The sequence below is a fragment of the Hyaena hyaena genome, unplaced genomic scaffold (assembly GCF_003009895.1).
Source record: "Hyaena hyaena isolate Hyena2069 unplaced genomic scaffold, ASM300989v1 scaffold_195, whole genome shotgun sequence".
NCBI lineage: Eukaryota > Metazoa > Chordata > Mammalia > Carnivora > Hyaenidae > Hyaena > Hyaena hyaena.
The window spans coordinates 1179444-1194133 of NW_024080827.1; the positions used below are offsets into that span (position 1 = coordinate 1179444).

At 44.5% G+C, this 14690-nt stretch overlaps 1 protein-coding gene across 5 annotated transcripts in view; it reads left to right on the forward strand.

Moving 5' to 3' along the window:
* The first annotated feature begins 10435 nt into the window (after positions 1–10435).
* The window catches only part of BST1 (bone marrow stromal cell antigen 1), a 28716-nt gene continuing 24461 nt past the window's right edge, over positions 10436–14690 (forward strand). For 4 of the 5 annotated variants that reach the window (XR_005530111.1, XM_039241557.1, XM_039241558.1 and 1 more), the window contains exons 1-2: positions 10436–10653; positions 13047–13173. Coding sequence is in view for 4 of the 5 variants with exons in the window: in XM_039241557.1 (XP_039097488.1) it covers positions 10469–10653; positions 13047–13173 (312 nt within the window). In the remaining variant the exon portion in view is untranslated. Of the gene's footprint in view, positions 10654–12608; positions 12675–13046; positions 13174–14690 lie in introns of all 5 variants that reach the window. The other variant, XM_039241560.1, reaches the window with a different exon arrangement.

Below are 14690 nucleotides of genomic sequence, written 5' to 3' on the forward strand. Positions count from 1 at the left end.
CATTCTGTAGTGGAACTTAGGTCCTGGCGTGGAGAGAGAGACCATAAATAAGCCTTATAATATTTTAAAGGTAATAAGTGCTATAGAAAGAGTAGTAAGAAGGAAGGGTAGGAAACTATTTTATGGGGACCAAATCATGAAGGGCTCTGTAGACCAGCAAAGGGCCTCTGGGTTTTTGTCCATGAAATGGAGAGCAATTGAAGGGTTATGCAGAGGAAAGACATGATGTGAAATAGGCTTTAAAAGATTCACTTCATGGGTGCCTGGCCAGCTCAGTCAGTAGAGCATGTGACTCTTGATCTTGGGGTGGTAAGTTTGAGCCCCATGTTGGGTGTAGAGATTACTTAAAAAAATAAAATAAGATGAAATAAACAGAAGACTCTGACTGGCATTTTGAGAATAAATTGAATTTAATGTGACTTCCCTAAAGAAGATTTTCCTAACCACCTTAGTTTTTGTTCCATTATTCCCTTTATTTCTTTTCTTGGTAGTGTATCATTTGTAATATTTTTTAATTTTTTTTTTTATTTCTGAGAGAGAGAGAGATGACATGAGCAGGGGAGGGCCAAAAAGAGAGGGAGACACAGAGTCTGAAACAGTCTCCAAGCTCTGCGCTAGCTGTCGGCACAGAACCTGACACAGGGCTCAAACCCACAAACCAGGAGATCATGACCGGAGCCAAAGTTGGACGCCCAATCGACTGAGCCACCCAGGTGCCCCTTATTTGTAATATTTTTGTTTATTTGATTACTAGTTCTGTCATTCTGCTACCCTGGAATGAGTGCTTCATAGGAGCAGAGTTCATGTCCGTTTTGTATGATACATAGTAAGTGGGTATGCACTATATATCTGGTTGACAAATAATGATCTCTAACATCTGTAACTTGAGGTCAACTTCTAAGGAATAATTATTAAATGTGTGGCAAAGCCTCTTTTACATTTTTTTAAATGTATGTTTATTTTTGAGAGAAAGAGACTGTGTGCAGGCAAGGGAGGGGCAGAGAGAGGAACAGAGGATCCGAAGCAGGCTCTGCGCTGACAGCAGCAAACCCAGTGTGGGGCTTGAACTCCCTAACCTTGAGATCATCACCTGAGCTGAAGTCAGATGCTTAACCGACTGAACCACCTAGGCAACCCCTCCTTTTTTTTACATTTTAAAATCTGATTTCATCAGATAATCTATCAGCATTCAAAAATGGCCTTGAATGATATGACTGCCTCACATTGTTGCTGATAATAAGCAACTTAAATTGCTTCATAGGTGTTCCTCAAATTAATTTGAACTTCTGCCCTTATATATTCCGTGATTCCAATGGGTGGTGTTTCTCTTGGCAAGGCCTCTCTCTAAAACCGTAAAGTTGAGCAATTCCTTCCCATCAGCTACCAAGCTTAGCATTCTTATATTTGATTTTTAAGCTCCTGTATTCTATTGAAGGTAATTTTTTCCTTTCCTTTTTGGTGATTGAAATAAAGTGTTGGAAGAAAAGTGTTGACTATCTCACATGTATGCTCAGTGTGGATTCTCTGAATGAGGGTATTTGCATCAAGTTAAGAATGTTTGTAAAGGGAGACAGTTGAGGATCATGAAGCTAGAGACAGACCAGGGAAGTAAAGATAAAGCCTTCTCCCCACCCCCCCACCCCCAGATGTTTGCTTGCATTCCAGAGCAATGGATAATCTCCCTCAAGGCGAGGATGGGAAGATATATTAGCAACCCCATAAAACCCTAGAGTCTAATGTCATGCAACCCACTGCATGATGGAGAGGTGATATCTGATCGTTACCATGTCACGCTGTGGGAGTTAGGGTACGGAGAAGTAACACACAATACTGATGTGTCTGGTGTTGTTTTGTTTTCTTTTGTTTTGTTTTTTGGCTGTGAGTAATAAATCGTTTCTGACTCAGAGATCGAATCTCTTTTCGTCAGTATATGACATTCTGCAGAATCCCTTTCAAGGTAACACATTCAAGGTTTTGGGAATTAGGATCTGGACATCTTTTGGGTGGTGAAAGGAGGACTCAGCCCATCACAGTCTACTCTTCCCAATGACTCATACCTATCTTGCATGAGAAATATACTCGCCCATCTTGAATGTGGCCAAAGCCTCAGCCCGTTAACATCAACTCAAGTCCAAAGCCTCATCTACGTCTCACCAACTCAAAGGCTCAAGCCTTACATCTAAATAACCTAGATTAGGTGTGGGCACAGTATCTGGGAATAATCTATCCTGAGGCAAAATCCTTCATTTGTGACCTGTGAAATTAGAAACCAGTTCTGTGCTTCAAAAATATAGTGGTAGGACAGACGTAGGGTAACAGTCACAACCCACTCCCATTCAAAAAGGGAGAAAATGAGAGGCAGGAAGGAGTCACCATCCAATCACCTTCAGAGTCCACCGAGGAAAATGCCATTAAGTTCCAAAGCCTGGGGATAACGTATTATGCATACCTCTGCCCACTCCCTGGACCTGAGACCACTCTCTGGAGCTATGGCTCCGCTCTTGGAGTCAGATTTTTTTTTTTTTTTAAAGTAAATTCTACCCCTGGGGCACCTGGGTGCCTCAGTCCGTTGTTTCCAACCCTTGATTTCGGCTCAGGTCATGATCTCAGGGTTATGGGATTGAGGCCCACATCTGGGTCCACACTGAGCATGGGACTTGCTTAAGACTCTGTCTCTCTGTCCTTCTTCCCAGCTCTCTCTCTCTCTCTCTCTCTTTCTCTCGCTCTCTTAAAAAAAGTAAAACTCTACCCTCAAGGTGGGTCTTGAACATGCAACCCCAAGATCAACAGTCACATGTGTGGGGCACCTGGGTGGCTGTGAGTTAAGCACCTGAGTCTTGCTTTTGGCTCAGATCATGATCTCACTGTGGTGGGATCAAGCCTGAGTTGGGCTCCTTGGGGCTCCATGCTAGGCGTGAAACCTGCTTGAGATTCTCTCTCTTCCTCTCCCTTTGCCCCTCCCCTGCTCTCTCTCCTTCTAAAAAAAAAAAAAAAAAGTCACATGACCTACCAACTGAGCCAATCAGGTGCCCCTGGGGCCATACTTTTTCATGAAGAGTAACACATGTCTGTCATTGAGTAATATTCAGCTTGTTTTCCACCTATAGAATTTGGGGAACCTGACTGTGTTCTTTCCTCTCTCTGTACCATTGTAAGTCCAGCTAGACAGTGTTACTATTGGTATGATATTCTCAAAAACTTTGTGGGTCACAGGGATTCACTCCAGTAGAAACGAAGCTACTCAGATGTTTCTGGAATAATCTCATCTCTGTTTTTGGTTTCTGTTGGATGGTTGAGAGGACCCCTGAATCACCTACCCCCTCAAAGAGCCCTATGTACTCATACTCTAACCACAGATACTTTCCCTGTGTCAGCAAAGGCTGTCACACTTAACACTGGTTAAGATGGTAAATTTGATGTATATTTTATGAAAATTTTAAATTACTTTCTACTTCATGTTGTCCAACCACTGCATTGGCTTTCTCTCTGACAGAAGATCAATCTGGATAGGCTGTGAGTTTCCCAAAACATAAGATTCTGCCTCCTTTTTGTAACAGTTCCATCCTTTTTATCTCTTTCATATCTTACTAAAAGCAACAAAAAGAAACCAGGACATACCTCCAATATTTCACTTGGAAATCTCAACTAAAATCAAGGTTGGTTGCTCTCAAATCCTGTTTTCTATATAACTATAGGACATAATCCAACCTACACTTTCCCTTTCTACCATTCCACCAGCAGAACCCCAAAACACCCAAAAACTGCTGGTGAGGTGCTTCTGTGCTCCCTCTAGCTGTCAGCACAGAGCCTGATGCAGACTCGAACCCATGAACCATGAGGTCATGACCTGAGCTGAAGTTGGACTCTCAACTGACTGAGCCACCCAGGTGTCCTGGTATTCTTTTTTTAAAAAATTTTTTAATGTTTATTTATTTTTGAGAGAGACAGAGAGAGATAGAGCATGAGAGGGGGAGGGGCAGAAAGAGAGGGAAACAGAGCACGAAGCAGGCTCCAGGCTCTGAGCTGTCAGTACAGAGCCCAATGTGGGGCTCAAACTCATGAACTATGAGATCATGGCCTAAGCCAAAGTCGGACACTTAACCAACTGAGCCGCCCAGGCACCCCCGATATAAGTATTCTTTAAGACCATCTAGGTTTGGGGTGCCTGGATGGCTCTGTCAGTTAAACATCCCACTCTTGATTTCAGCTCAGGCCATGATCTCACATGGGGCTCTATACATGGGGATCTTTTCTTTCTGCCTCTCTCCCACTCACATACACACACACACACTCTCTCTCTCTCTCAAAATAAATAAATAAAATTTTTTAAAAAAGACCATATAGGTTTTCTTTGCCATGCTCTTCACATCTGAGACCTCAGAGAGCTAAGTCTTTAACACCCATATTTCTACTAACAATTTGTTTTAAGGCAAATTAGGTTTCTTCTACTATGTCCCTCAAAATTGTTTCAGCCTCCACACAGTTGCATACCACTTCCCTATTTTGAGTATTTGTTCCAGGCAGAATTGCCAGAAAAATCTCCTTGTTTTGATGACTGAAGCTGCCTCACCTGTTCTCCAATGTCACCTCTGCTTTGGGGCATCCCCTTGAAGGATCTGGCCACGATTAGCCAAGAGTAACTGTCCTGTCCCTGGTGACATCCCAAGATCAGTCTTGGAACTGAAGAAAACTGAAAAAGAAAAGGAAAACTTCCAAGATTCTTCTCTAACAAGCTACCATAAACCTGGGGCTTAAAACAATATGCATTTGTTCAGAAATGAGATCAGAAGTCCAGTGACAGTCTCCCTGGACTAAAGTCAAGATGTCGGCAAGTCTCCTTCCTTCTGCAGGTTCTAGGGAAGAACCTTTCTTTCTTTCTTTCTTTTTTTTTTTAATTTTTTAAATGTTTATTTATTTTTGAGAGACAGAGACACAGGCAGTGTGAGCAGGGGAGGGCAGAGAGAGAGAGACACAGAATCTGAAGCAGGCTCCAGGCTCTGAGCTGTAAACACAGAGCCCAATGCTGGGCTCTAAACCACAAACCGTGAGATCATGACCTGAGCTGAAGTTGGATGCTAAACTGATTGAGCCACTCAGGTGCCCCCCACTTTTTTAATATTTACTTTTGAGAGAGAGAGTGCAAGAGGAAGAGAGGTGGGGGGTGGGGGTGGGTGGGTGATGGGGACAGAGGATCCAAAGCAGACTCTGTGCTGACAGCAGCCAGCCAGATGTGGGGCTTGAATTCATGAACCGCAAGATCATGACCTGAGCCAAAGTTGGAAGCTTAACTGACTGAGCCACCCAGGAGCCCCAGGAAGAATCTTTCTTTATCTTTCCTACCTTTCAAGAGTCTGCCTACATTCCTTGTCTCATGGCCCCATCCTGCAGCATAGCACCCTCACATATCTCTCTGCTTCCAATCATTACATTGCCTTCTCTGTGTTTCTGATCCACCTGTCTAGGGAGACAGAGCAGGGACTGGACTCAGGTCCCCTCAACCCTAACCACAAAACCCAGCATTCCTTGATAGCAAAAACTTTATGCCTCCTGAGTAGCATATCTTGCAGGAATGCAAATGCAGCATGCTTATCTAAAGGAGGGACTTCACTATGTAGCCTGGCAGAGACCTAACGAAACCAATCTGCACCAAGGTGGACCCCAGTGCTGACCTTTCACCAACTTCCTCCTTCATTATAATACTGAAAGTCATACCCAGGGGGTGGAGATGGAACATGCTAATGAGACACACCATGCATGATGGACCACTGTGCTTAAGTGCCCCACTTCCTATATCTCTTCCCACCCATACACACTTAGATGTTACTCCTTTCCCTCGGTCTCTTTAAAAAAATTCCCTGGCCTTTGTTCAGTGAGCCAGCATGAGAGGTCCTTTCCTTCGTACCGTCTCTCCTGTGCTTGAGCTTAAGCCCACATAAAAGTCATGTCTTATGTGGAATTCCTGTTTGGTCCCAATATATTTCTATTTCTTGGGGAACCCAAGGACTGGAGTTGGTAATATAAGGACACTTAAAATGACATTGGATCCATCCATTTTATTCATTTCATCTCAAGATCCTTAGCTTAATCACATTTGCAAACTCCCTCCAACTGTGTAAGGTAATGTGTTCACAGTTTCCTGGGAATTAGGATACGAACATTTTTTTTTTTTTAGAGAGAGAGATACAGACAGCATTAGCAGGGGAGGGTTAGAGAGAGAGGGAGACACAGAATCCAAAGACAGGTTCCAGGCTCTGAGCTACCCATCAGCACAGAGCCCAACGGCGGGGCTTGAACCCACGAACCGTGAGATCATGACCTGAGCTGAAGTCAGATGTTTAACCAACTGAGCCACCCAGGTGCCCCTAGGATAGGGACACCTTTGTGGAGCCATTACTCTTGCCTTCCATAACGGAAAATAAACACAAAAAGCAAATAAGATGGTAAGTATTCAAAACATTCATTGAGAGAACTTTATGAAACACACAGTTTTAAGACCTTTAATGCCTCATCTCTCTCACTTCATCCTTAACAACCAAGAATGGCAGCCAACAAAAGAGACATTTTTAATAAGGAAGTCGCAGAATTCTTGAAAGCTCTTAAAGTTCAAGAATACAAAGTCCAGATTAGTACTGAGTTCAAGGTCTTTGAGGTGTGACCCTAGCTTTCCGGTCAAGTCTCAGACTACATTCTATTTACCAATAAAACTAATTTTTGATCTTTTCCAGAAAAAGTCCCTTACTTTCCCATTATTCTGCCTTTGAGTGAGCAATTGGTGCCATCTGAACTCTCTTTCCTCCAATTCTGTATGTCATTATCCTATTCCTTCTTCTAGAACTTCCTATAAGGGGAATAATAAAGTATGTATTTTTTTTCCCTGTAGCTTCTTTCACTCAGTGTGTATACTTTTAGATGCCCCAGTGTGTCAGGAGTATGTACCTTTGTGTTGGTGAGTGGTGTTCCATTGTATCACTAGACCACAATTTGTTTATCTGTTCTTTTCTTGTTGCACATTTACATTGTTTAGTTTGGGGGTTTTATGGATTAAGCTCAATGAACATTTCATGTGTAAATCTTGGGACAGACACATTTTCATCTTTTTCTTGGTAAATATCTTCTTTGTGGTGAGGTATCTGTTCAATTATTTTGCTGATTCAAAAATTTGTGTTGTGTTTCTTCTTGTTTTTGAGTTGTTGAGTTCTTTCTGTTTTCTAGATACAAGCATTAAATCAGTAATCAGCATTCATATTATTATGACCTGTGAATATTATTCATGGCTGAGCTTACAGTATTCTATGATTGTTTCCTTTATTGTAAACTTCTTGCTAACCCCAGAGGTAATAACTGTCTCCCCCTCAACCCCCACCCAAACTTATTTGTTTATGTGCTTGATATTCTATTTAGTTTCCATTCATTGTGCTCTGGGAAGAATGTTACTAGGGAAAGAAGGAAAGCGAGAAAGCAAGAAAGAAATAAAGAAGGAGAGAGGGAGGAAGGAAGGAAGAAAGAAAGAAACTAAGGAGTGGGGAGGGAGAGAAGGAAGGAAAGAAAGGAAGGGAAAGAAAGATATCAAACCCATCACCTAAAATACAGACTGATACTTAAAAAAATTTTTTCTGACTGTTTATTTTTGAGAGAGAGAGAAAGAGAGAGAGTACAAGCAGGAGAGAAGCAGAGTGAGAGGGAGACACAGAATCCCAAGCAGGCTTGAATTCACAAGCCAAGATTATGACCTGAGCTGAAGTCTGAGGCTTAATCCATTGAGCCACTCAGGTGCCCCCAGACTGATACTTTTGAATGCACTTAGAGAGTCACACGTCTTGCAGAGAATTTGACCATAATCATAAGTGTACATAGGGTACCAAGCACACAAATAGGCGAGGGTGGTGGGTGAAGAATGGGGTAGAGAGGACGATAAAGGAGATTATTTCCTCTAGGGTAAGCAAAAAGTTCACAAGAAAGGAAACATAATCATAGAATACCACAAGCTCAGCCATGAATAACACAGGTCACAACAACGTAAATGCTGATTTAAAGCTTGAGATAAAACACTTGGGATGAGGAAAGGCACAGAAAGATGCCTTTTGAGGACGTGCCAGGTTAAAGATAAAATTTCCTTTTCCATCCTAGGAGGTCAAAGAATAATATCCAAGATGGAAACATCAAGAAGCAGCACACAGGCACGTTATCTGGAAATGTGGAAGTAAATACAAAAAGGTTTTGAAAGTGGACTGAGTCAGGGAGGGCTGGAGAGAAGAATGTGGGTTTGGTTATAAACTTTACAAATGAAAAAGAAAGTCAGGGTGACTCAGTCGGTTAAGCATCTGACTTCAGCTCAGTTCATAATCTCACAGGGCTTTGGGTGAGCCCTACTTCCTATTATCTCTCTCTCTCTCTCTCTGCCCCTGGCTCATTTGTGCCCTCTCTCTCAAACAAAACAAAAACCTTAAAAAATTTTAAAAAGTAGATGGGACACTTTGGCGGCTCAGCCAGTTGAGCATCCAACTTCGGCTCAGGTCATAAACTCGAGGTTTGCGAGTTTGGTTTGTGAGTTCGAGCCCACATCTCACTCTCTGCTGTCAGCAGGGGGCCGGCTTGGATCCTGTCTCCCTGTCTCTCTGCCCCTCCCCCACTTGCACTCTCTCCAAAATAAATATGCATTTAAAAAATAAATAACAAAGAGAGATTCAAATAAAGTGTTATAGAACACTCCAACCCCACCTCTCGCCAGCTTCCCATGTTTACCAGACGCCTGTCCGGGGCACTCAGAGTTCACACCTATCCTCACCGTGAGAATAGAGGCTTAGGGCTTCCAAACTTCAAAGTGCAGTTCTGGCTCTCTGAATTGCCTCCCTCTAGGATTTTGCATCTATCTGGAAGGGAGATTATGACCTCCTCCGACAAGTTACTTAACTTCCCAGCTACTTAATTTCCCGGAGTTTTCTCATCTAAAAATGGAGATGAAAATTAACATTTAAAAATAAACAAACAAAAATTTTTAAAAATGGGGATAATAAACCCAGTTGGGAGGGAAGTTGTGAAAAGTTAATTTAAAACTATGCTTATAGGGGGCTTGGCACATAATAGCAACTCAACAAATATTAGTTTTTATGGTTATTACTTCCTGAAAACAAAACCCACTCATCACTGACCGGTGGAAAAGAGAGCTTCTCTGTCAAAGATGTCAGAGTTTGGGGCCAGAAATTCTTTATCTCGATGACTCAACTTTCCTCGCCTATTCCCCAACCTTGTTTCTTTGGAAGCTCCTTCCTCCTGGACTCTGGCTAGCATTCCCAAGAGCCTGTTTTTCTGTTTGTTTGTCAAACTGGTGGTTGCCAGGGCAGAGGTGGGGGGTGGGATGGACGAAATAGGAGAAGCAGATTAAGAGGTGTATAAAATAAATAAGTCAGGGAGATGGAAAGTATAGCATAGGCAATACAGTCAATAGCATTGTAATAACCTAGGATGACAGAAGTTGACTATCACGTGTGGGGTGCACAAGGAAGGTATAGAATTGTCCAATCACTATGTCCTACACCTGAAACTGAGTGTTAATTATACTTCAATTAAAAAATAAAACAACAAAACAGAAAAACAAAACGGGGCGCCTGGCTGGCTCAGTCTCTGGAGCATGCTACTCTTTTTTTTTTTTTTTTTGCGCCTGGCTGGCTCAGTCTCTGGAGCATGCTACTCTTTTTTTTTTTTTTTTTAAGTTTTTTTTTCTTTTTTCTTTTTTTTTTTTTCCTGAAAGAGAGAGAGACAGCGTGAGCAGGGGAGGGTCAGAGAGAGAGGGAGACACAGAATCCGAAGCAGGCTCCAGGCTCTGAGCTGGCAGTCAGCACAGAGCCCGACGCGGGGCTCGAACCCACGAACCTTAAGATCATGCCCTGAGCCGAAGTGGGACACTCAACCGACTGAGCCCCCCAGGCGCCCCATGCATGCTACTCTTGATCTCAGGGCTGTGAGTCCAAGCCCCACCTTGAGTGTAGAGATTATTTAAAAAATAAGACCTTTAGAGGCGCCTGGGTGGCTCAGCCTGTTACGCGTCCGACTTCGGCTCAGATCATGATCTCGCGGTTCGTGGGTTCGAGCCCCGCATCGGGCTCTGTGCTGACAGCTCAGAGCCTGGAGCCTGTTTCAGATTCTGTGTCTCCCTCTCTCTGACCCTCCCCTGCTCACGCTCGCGCGCTCTCTCTCTCTCTCTCTCTCTCAGAAATAAATAAAGCATTAAAAAATTTTTTAAAATTGTTAAAATTAAAATAAAAACAAAATCTTTAAACAGAGGAGGAGGAGGAGATTAGCCAAGAGGAAGAGCTCGGTCCCGGGTGAAGCCCTACGTCGGTGACTGCGTCCCGGGGCCGAAGCCACGGGCGGGGGCGCAGAGCCAGGGGAGCGCCGCTAGGGGGAGCCAGCCGGCGGCGGGGGACGGAGGCGAGTGCGGGCCGCACGGAGCCGGGACGCAGCGCGGGAGATGGCAGCCCGGAGGCGCGCGCCCGCGCTGCTGTGGCTGCTGCTGCTGCTGCCGCCGGGGCGCACCGCGGGCGCTGCGGGCGCTGGGGGCGCGCGGTGGCGCGGAGAGGGCAGCAGCCCGCACCTGCGGAGCATCTTCTTGGGCCGCTGCGCCGAGTACATCTCGCTGCTGAGCCCGGAGCTGCGGTGAGCGCGGCGGGGACGGGGGTCTAGAGGTGAGGAGGGTGCGGGGAGGGGCAGATGGAGTCCGGAGGTCAGGGCCCGGGCGGGGTGCGGAGGGGGGGAGGGGAGGATCTTGACCCGACAGCAGTGGAGGAAAGGGGGGGGGTTCTAAAAGGTCCCGGGAGGGGCGCCTGGTGGGGGGGCTCAGTCGGTTGGGCGTCCGACTTCGGCTCAGGTCATGATCTCACGGGTCCTGGGTTCGAGCCCCGCGTCGGGCTCTGTGCTGACAGCCAGCTCAGAGCCTGGAGCTGCTTCAGATTCTGTGTCCCTCTCTCTCTGACGCTCCCCTGCTCACGCTGTCTCTTTCTCTCAGAAATAAATAAAAAAAACATTTAAAAGAAAGTAAAGGCCCGGGGAGACAAATGTGGAGAGCGGGGAGCCTAGAGGTGAGGAGTGTGTGTGCGTGTTTAAGTGTGTAAGTGAAGCAGGCTGTGGGTGGTCAGTCTAGAGGTGAGGCTTGGGTGGAGGGGAATTTGGATGACAACCAGCGAGTGCTTAGCCAGAGGGGTCAGACCCAGGAAGAGGACCTTCTGCAGGAATTGGTGAGTCAGGGACTTGGGGAATTCAGTTTCAGATCCCCGAAGGGAGAGGACTTTCTGAGTTTGAGTCTCCCTTGACAGCACGCTGCTTCTTACTAATCGTTATACTTTCTTTGGACCTACTTTTGCTATTTTCATAATGTCCGTTTCTTGTATCAGGATGTGTGTGTGTGTGTGTGTGTGTGTGTGTGTGTGTGTGTGTGACACGTTCCAGACAAATAAAAAGAGCAGAGACTAGAATAAGGAACACCATGTTAGCCACTGCCCAACACAAGAAATAAAAAGGTGCCAATGCCTTGGGAAATGTTTTTGGAAAGCTAGAATGGACTTCAAGAATTGTGGCTGTCACTGGAGGACATTCTTTCTGCTTTAGTGTCACTTAACGCAAAGGGTAACAGCTTGGGGTGTGTCAGCCAATAGATCAGCCCAAATCTTTTGGCTTGAACAAATGGTTTTTATTACTTCCAGCAAGGAAGGAGATGGGGAGATAGTTCTCAAACCACTGTCTGCTCTTAACACAAACTTCAGAACTGCTTTATACTGCCAGCCAGCAACATTTTGCTCAATATTCTTACAAATAGGAAGCTGGTCACAGGAACCTGATTAACTTTGTAATCTTTCCAGCGTGGCTCACAAGGGGTTTGCTTAACTTCCATTTCGCAGGAACATTTATGATCTTCTGTGTTCCCAGACATCCATTCTCTCTCTCTTTTTAATTTCTTTAAGTTTATTTATTTTGACGGAGAGAGAGAGAGAGAGTGCACAAGTAAGGGAGGGGCAGATAGAAGGAGAGAGAGAATCCCAAGCAGTCTCAGAACCATCAGTGCAGAGTCTGATGTGGGGCTCGAACTCATGAACCATGTGATCATGACCTAAGCCAAGAACAAGAGTCAGATGCTTAACCGACTGTGCCACCCAGGCACCCAAGGAATCTACTCTCCCAAGTAACTTTTTTTTTAAATATTTTTATTTATTCCTAGGAGAGAGAGAGAGACAGCATGAGCAGGGGAGGGTCAGAGAGAGAGGGAGATACAGATTCTGAAATAGGCTCCAGGCTCTGAGCTGTCAGTCAGCACAGAGCCCCACGTGGGGCTCAAACCCACGAACTGCGAGATCATGACCTAAGCGAAAGTCGGACGCTTAACCCACTAAGCCACCCAGGCGCCCCTCTCCCAAGTAACTTTGAAGGTTTTCCAGGAACAGGGAGGTTCTCAAGGGCTCGTGAAGCTAAAAACAAATATGCTGGAGAAATAAGATAGTTTATCTGTTTTAATTTCTCACTGATGAGAAGTTAGGTCCCTGATGACCTTATTCTAACTAACATTAGCAGGAGGTGTAACAGCTTTTCTCAACCATCAGAGCTCATTCCTGGTTTTATAGGGTCTTGTCCACTGGCGTGACCTCACCTGGCCCCTGACACAGTGGACCTTCTGTCTGAATGAACAGGTACCTCAAGTTGGGGGCCTGCGTGGTTTATTGGAATTGTCATCCTCCATTACTGTGTTTTTCTGCTCGGCTCTGGGAGCCTGAGACAAGACTTGGGGTCCTTAGCTCTGAAAAATGTGTGTAGTTCCCTCTTAGTTCCTTCTGAGAGCCGCTTTCACTGCCAGCTTTCTAAATCCATCACAGGTCTGTCTTCTCCTCTTCTCAGTTGGGGTTAATTCATAAGACACGACACTTGGATATCTTCCTTGGTTCTGCAGAGTTAATAAGTGGCAAAATTGCTTGTAAAGCTGTTGAACTTTGAGAGGCATGGCACTACTTCACATCACATCATGGCTGGGTTTTTTTCTTTTTTTAATGTGTACTTCTGCACAGGGACAAGAACTGCACAGCTATCTGGGAAGCCTTTAAAGTGGTTCTGGACAAGGATCCCTGTTCCGTACTGCCCTCGGACTATGACCGTTTTATTAGCCTCTCCAGACACTCCATCCCCAGAGATAAGGTAAAATGCTCCTCTCCGTCTCTACAGAGATACAGAGTGCCTGCGACAGGTGTAAAGACCCTGTGGGACCCTGTTTCAGTATCAACAGAAAAATTAAGCAACAAACTCACCTGAGCCGTCTGATGGGAAGACGTCTTTGTCTACACTGGTAATCCCGGGTCTCCTGCCTGTCTGAGCAGAAGGAGCTTTCCTAGGTCAACAAGTCTGTGCAGGAATCGCTACATTAAGACATTGCCACACCTTTTTCCTGGGCCTCTGCCCCCAGCCAGTTCTGAATAACTTGTGTTCCAACTGGCCCCACTTGGTCTGAACTTTGAGGGACTCAGAAAGCCTTTTGCCTCAGTATCTTCCCAGAAGACTGATCCCTCCTTTTTAAACAATTATTATTATTACTATTATTATTTTAATGCCTGCTTATTTCTGAGAGAGAAGGAGAGACCGAGTGTGAGCAGGGTTGGGACAGAAAGAGAGGGAGACACAGAATCCGCAGCAGGCTCCAGGCTCTGAGCTGTCAGCACAGAGGCCTGATGCGAGGCTCAAACTCACAAACCGGGAGATCATGACCTGAGCCGAAGTCGGACGCTTCACCGACTGACCCACCCAGGCGCCCCCTGATCCCTTACTTTAAGGAATCTTAGGATTCTATCTATTCAGTACCAGTTTCTTTAAGAAAACCACATGTCTGTGTTCTTTCTGAATTCTAATAAAATGAAAATAAATGAGAAAATCTACATAAAATGCTTGCTTAGAACAATACTTTGAGTTTAAAGAAAGATATATTCTTTGTTTCTCTGAAAACATAATTCTTCACCTGATTTTTCACTATAAAATCAGTAACAGTAATGTCTACCAATGAGAAAATCTTAACATTGTGTCTGATGGAGCTGGAAGGTTCAGTGATATCATAGATGAAAATAATGATTTTTAAGAATACGTTGCATTTTGCACCTTGCTGCCTCCTTGCCAGTAAAGAGAGGAACCATAAATTTTGTTCTCTTCTTTCATGATTTTGGTGCTAGCTGATGAACTCAGGAAATAGTTCCTGCTGGACATTGTGCTAAGGCTTGAGGTTGTGACAGAGAACAAAACAGACCCCCCTCAGGAAGCTTCCAGCCTAGGCATAGACCAAGTGGACTTTTAAGGATCTAATGAGATCATAAGAGGGATATCATTATTTGTTTTACTGTTATGTGAAAACTAGCTTTAGAGTGGAAATTGTAAAACAAATATAAAAGTAACATATTTCGGAGGCACCTTACACCCTGGGAAGTGCTTTTTTGTGGTTACATATTACCCTGAACACAGCTGTGGAAGAAGAGAAAGGGCTCATGCTCCCCATTTTCCAGATGTTGAAACTGAGGCACAGGGAGATTACAGGCCTTGCTCAAGATCACACATCTAGTATATGAACAGAGTCAGGATTCAAAGCCAGGTCCTTTGATCTTTTTTTAAATCCAAGAATGTTTATATATACACCACTGGAAAAGTATTTTGTTAATTGCCTGATACCCCAGGAA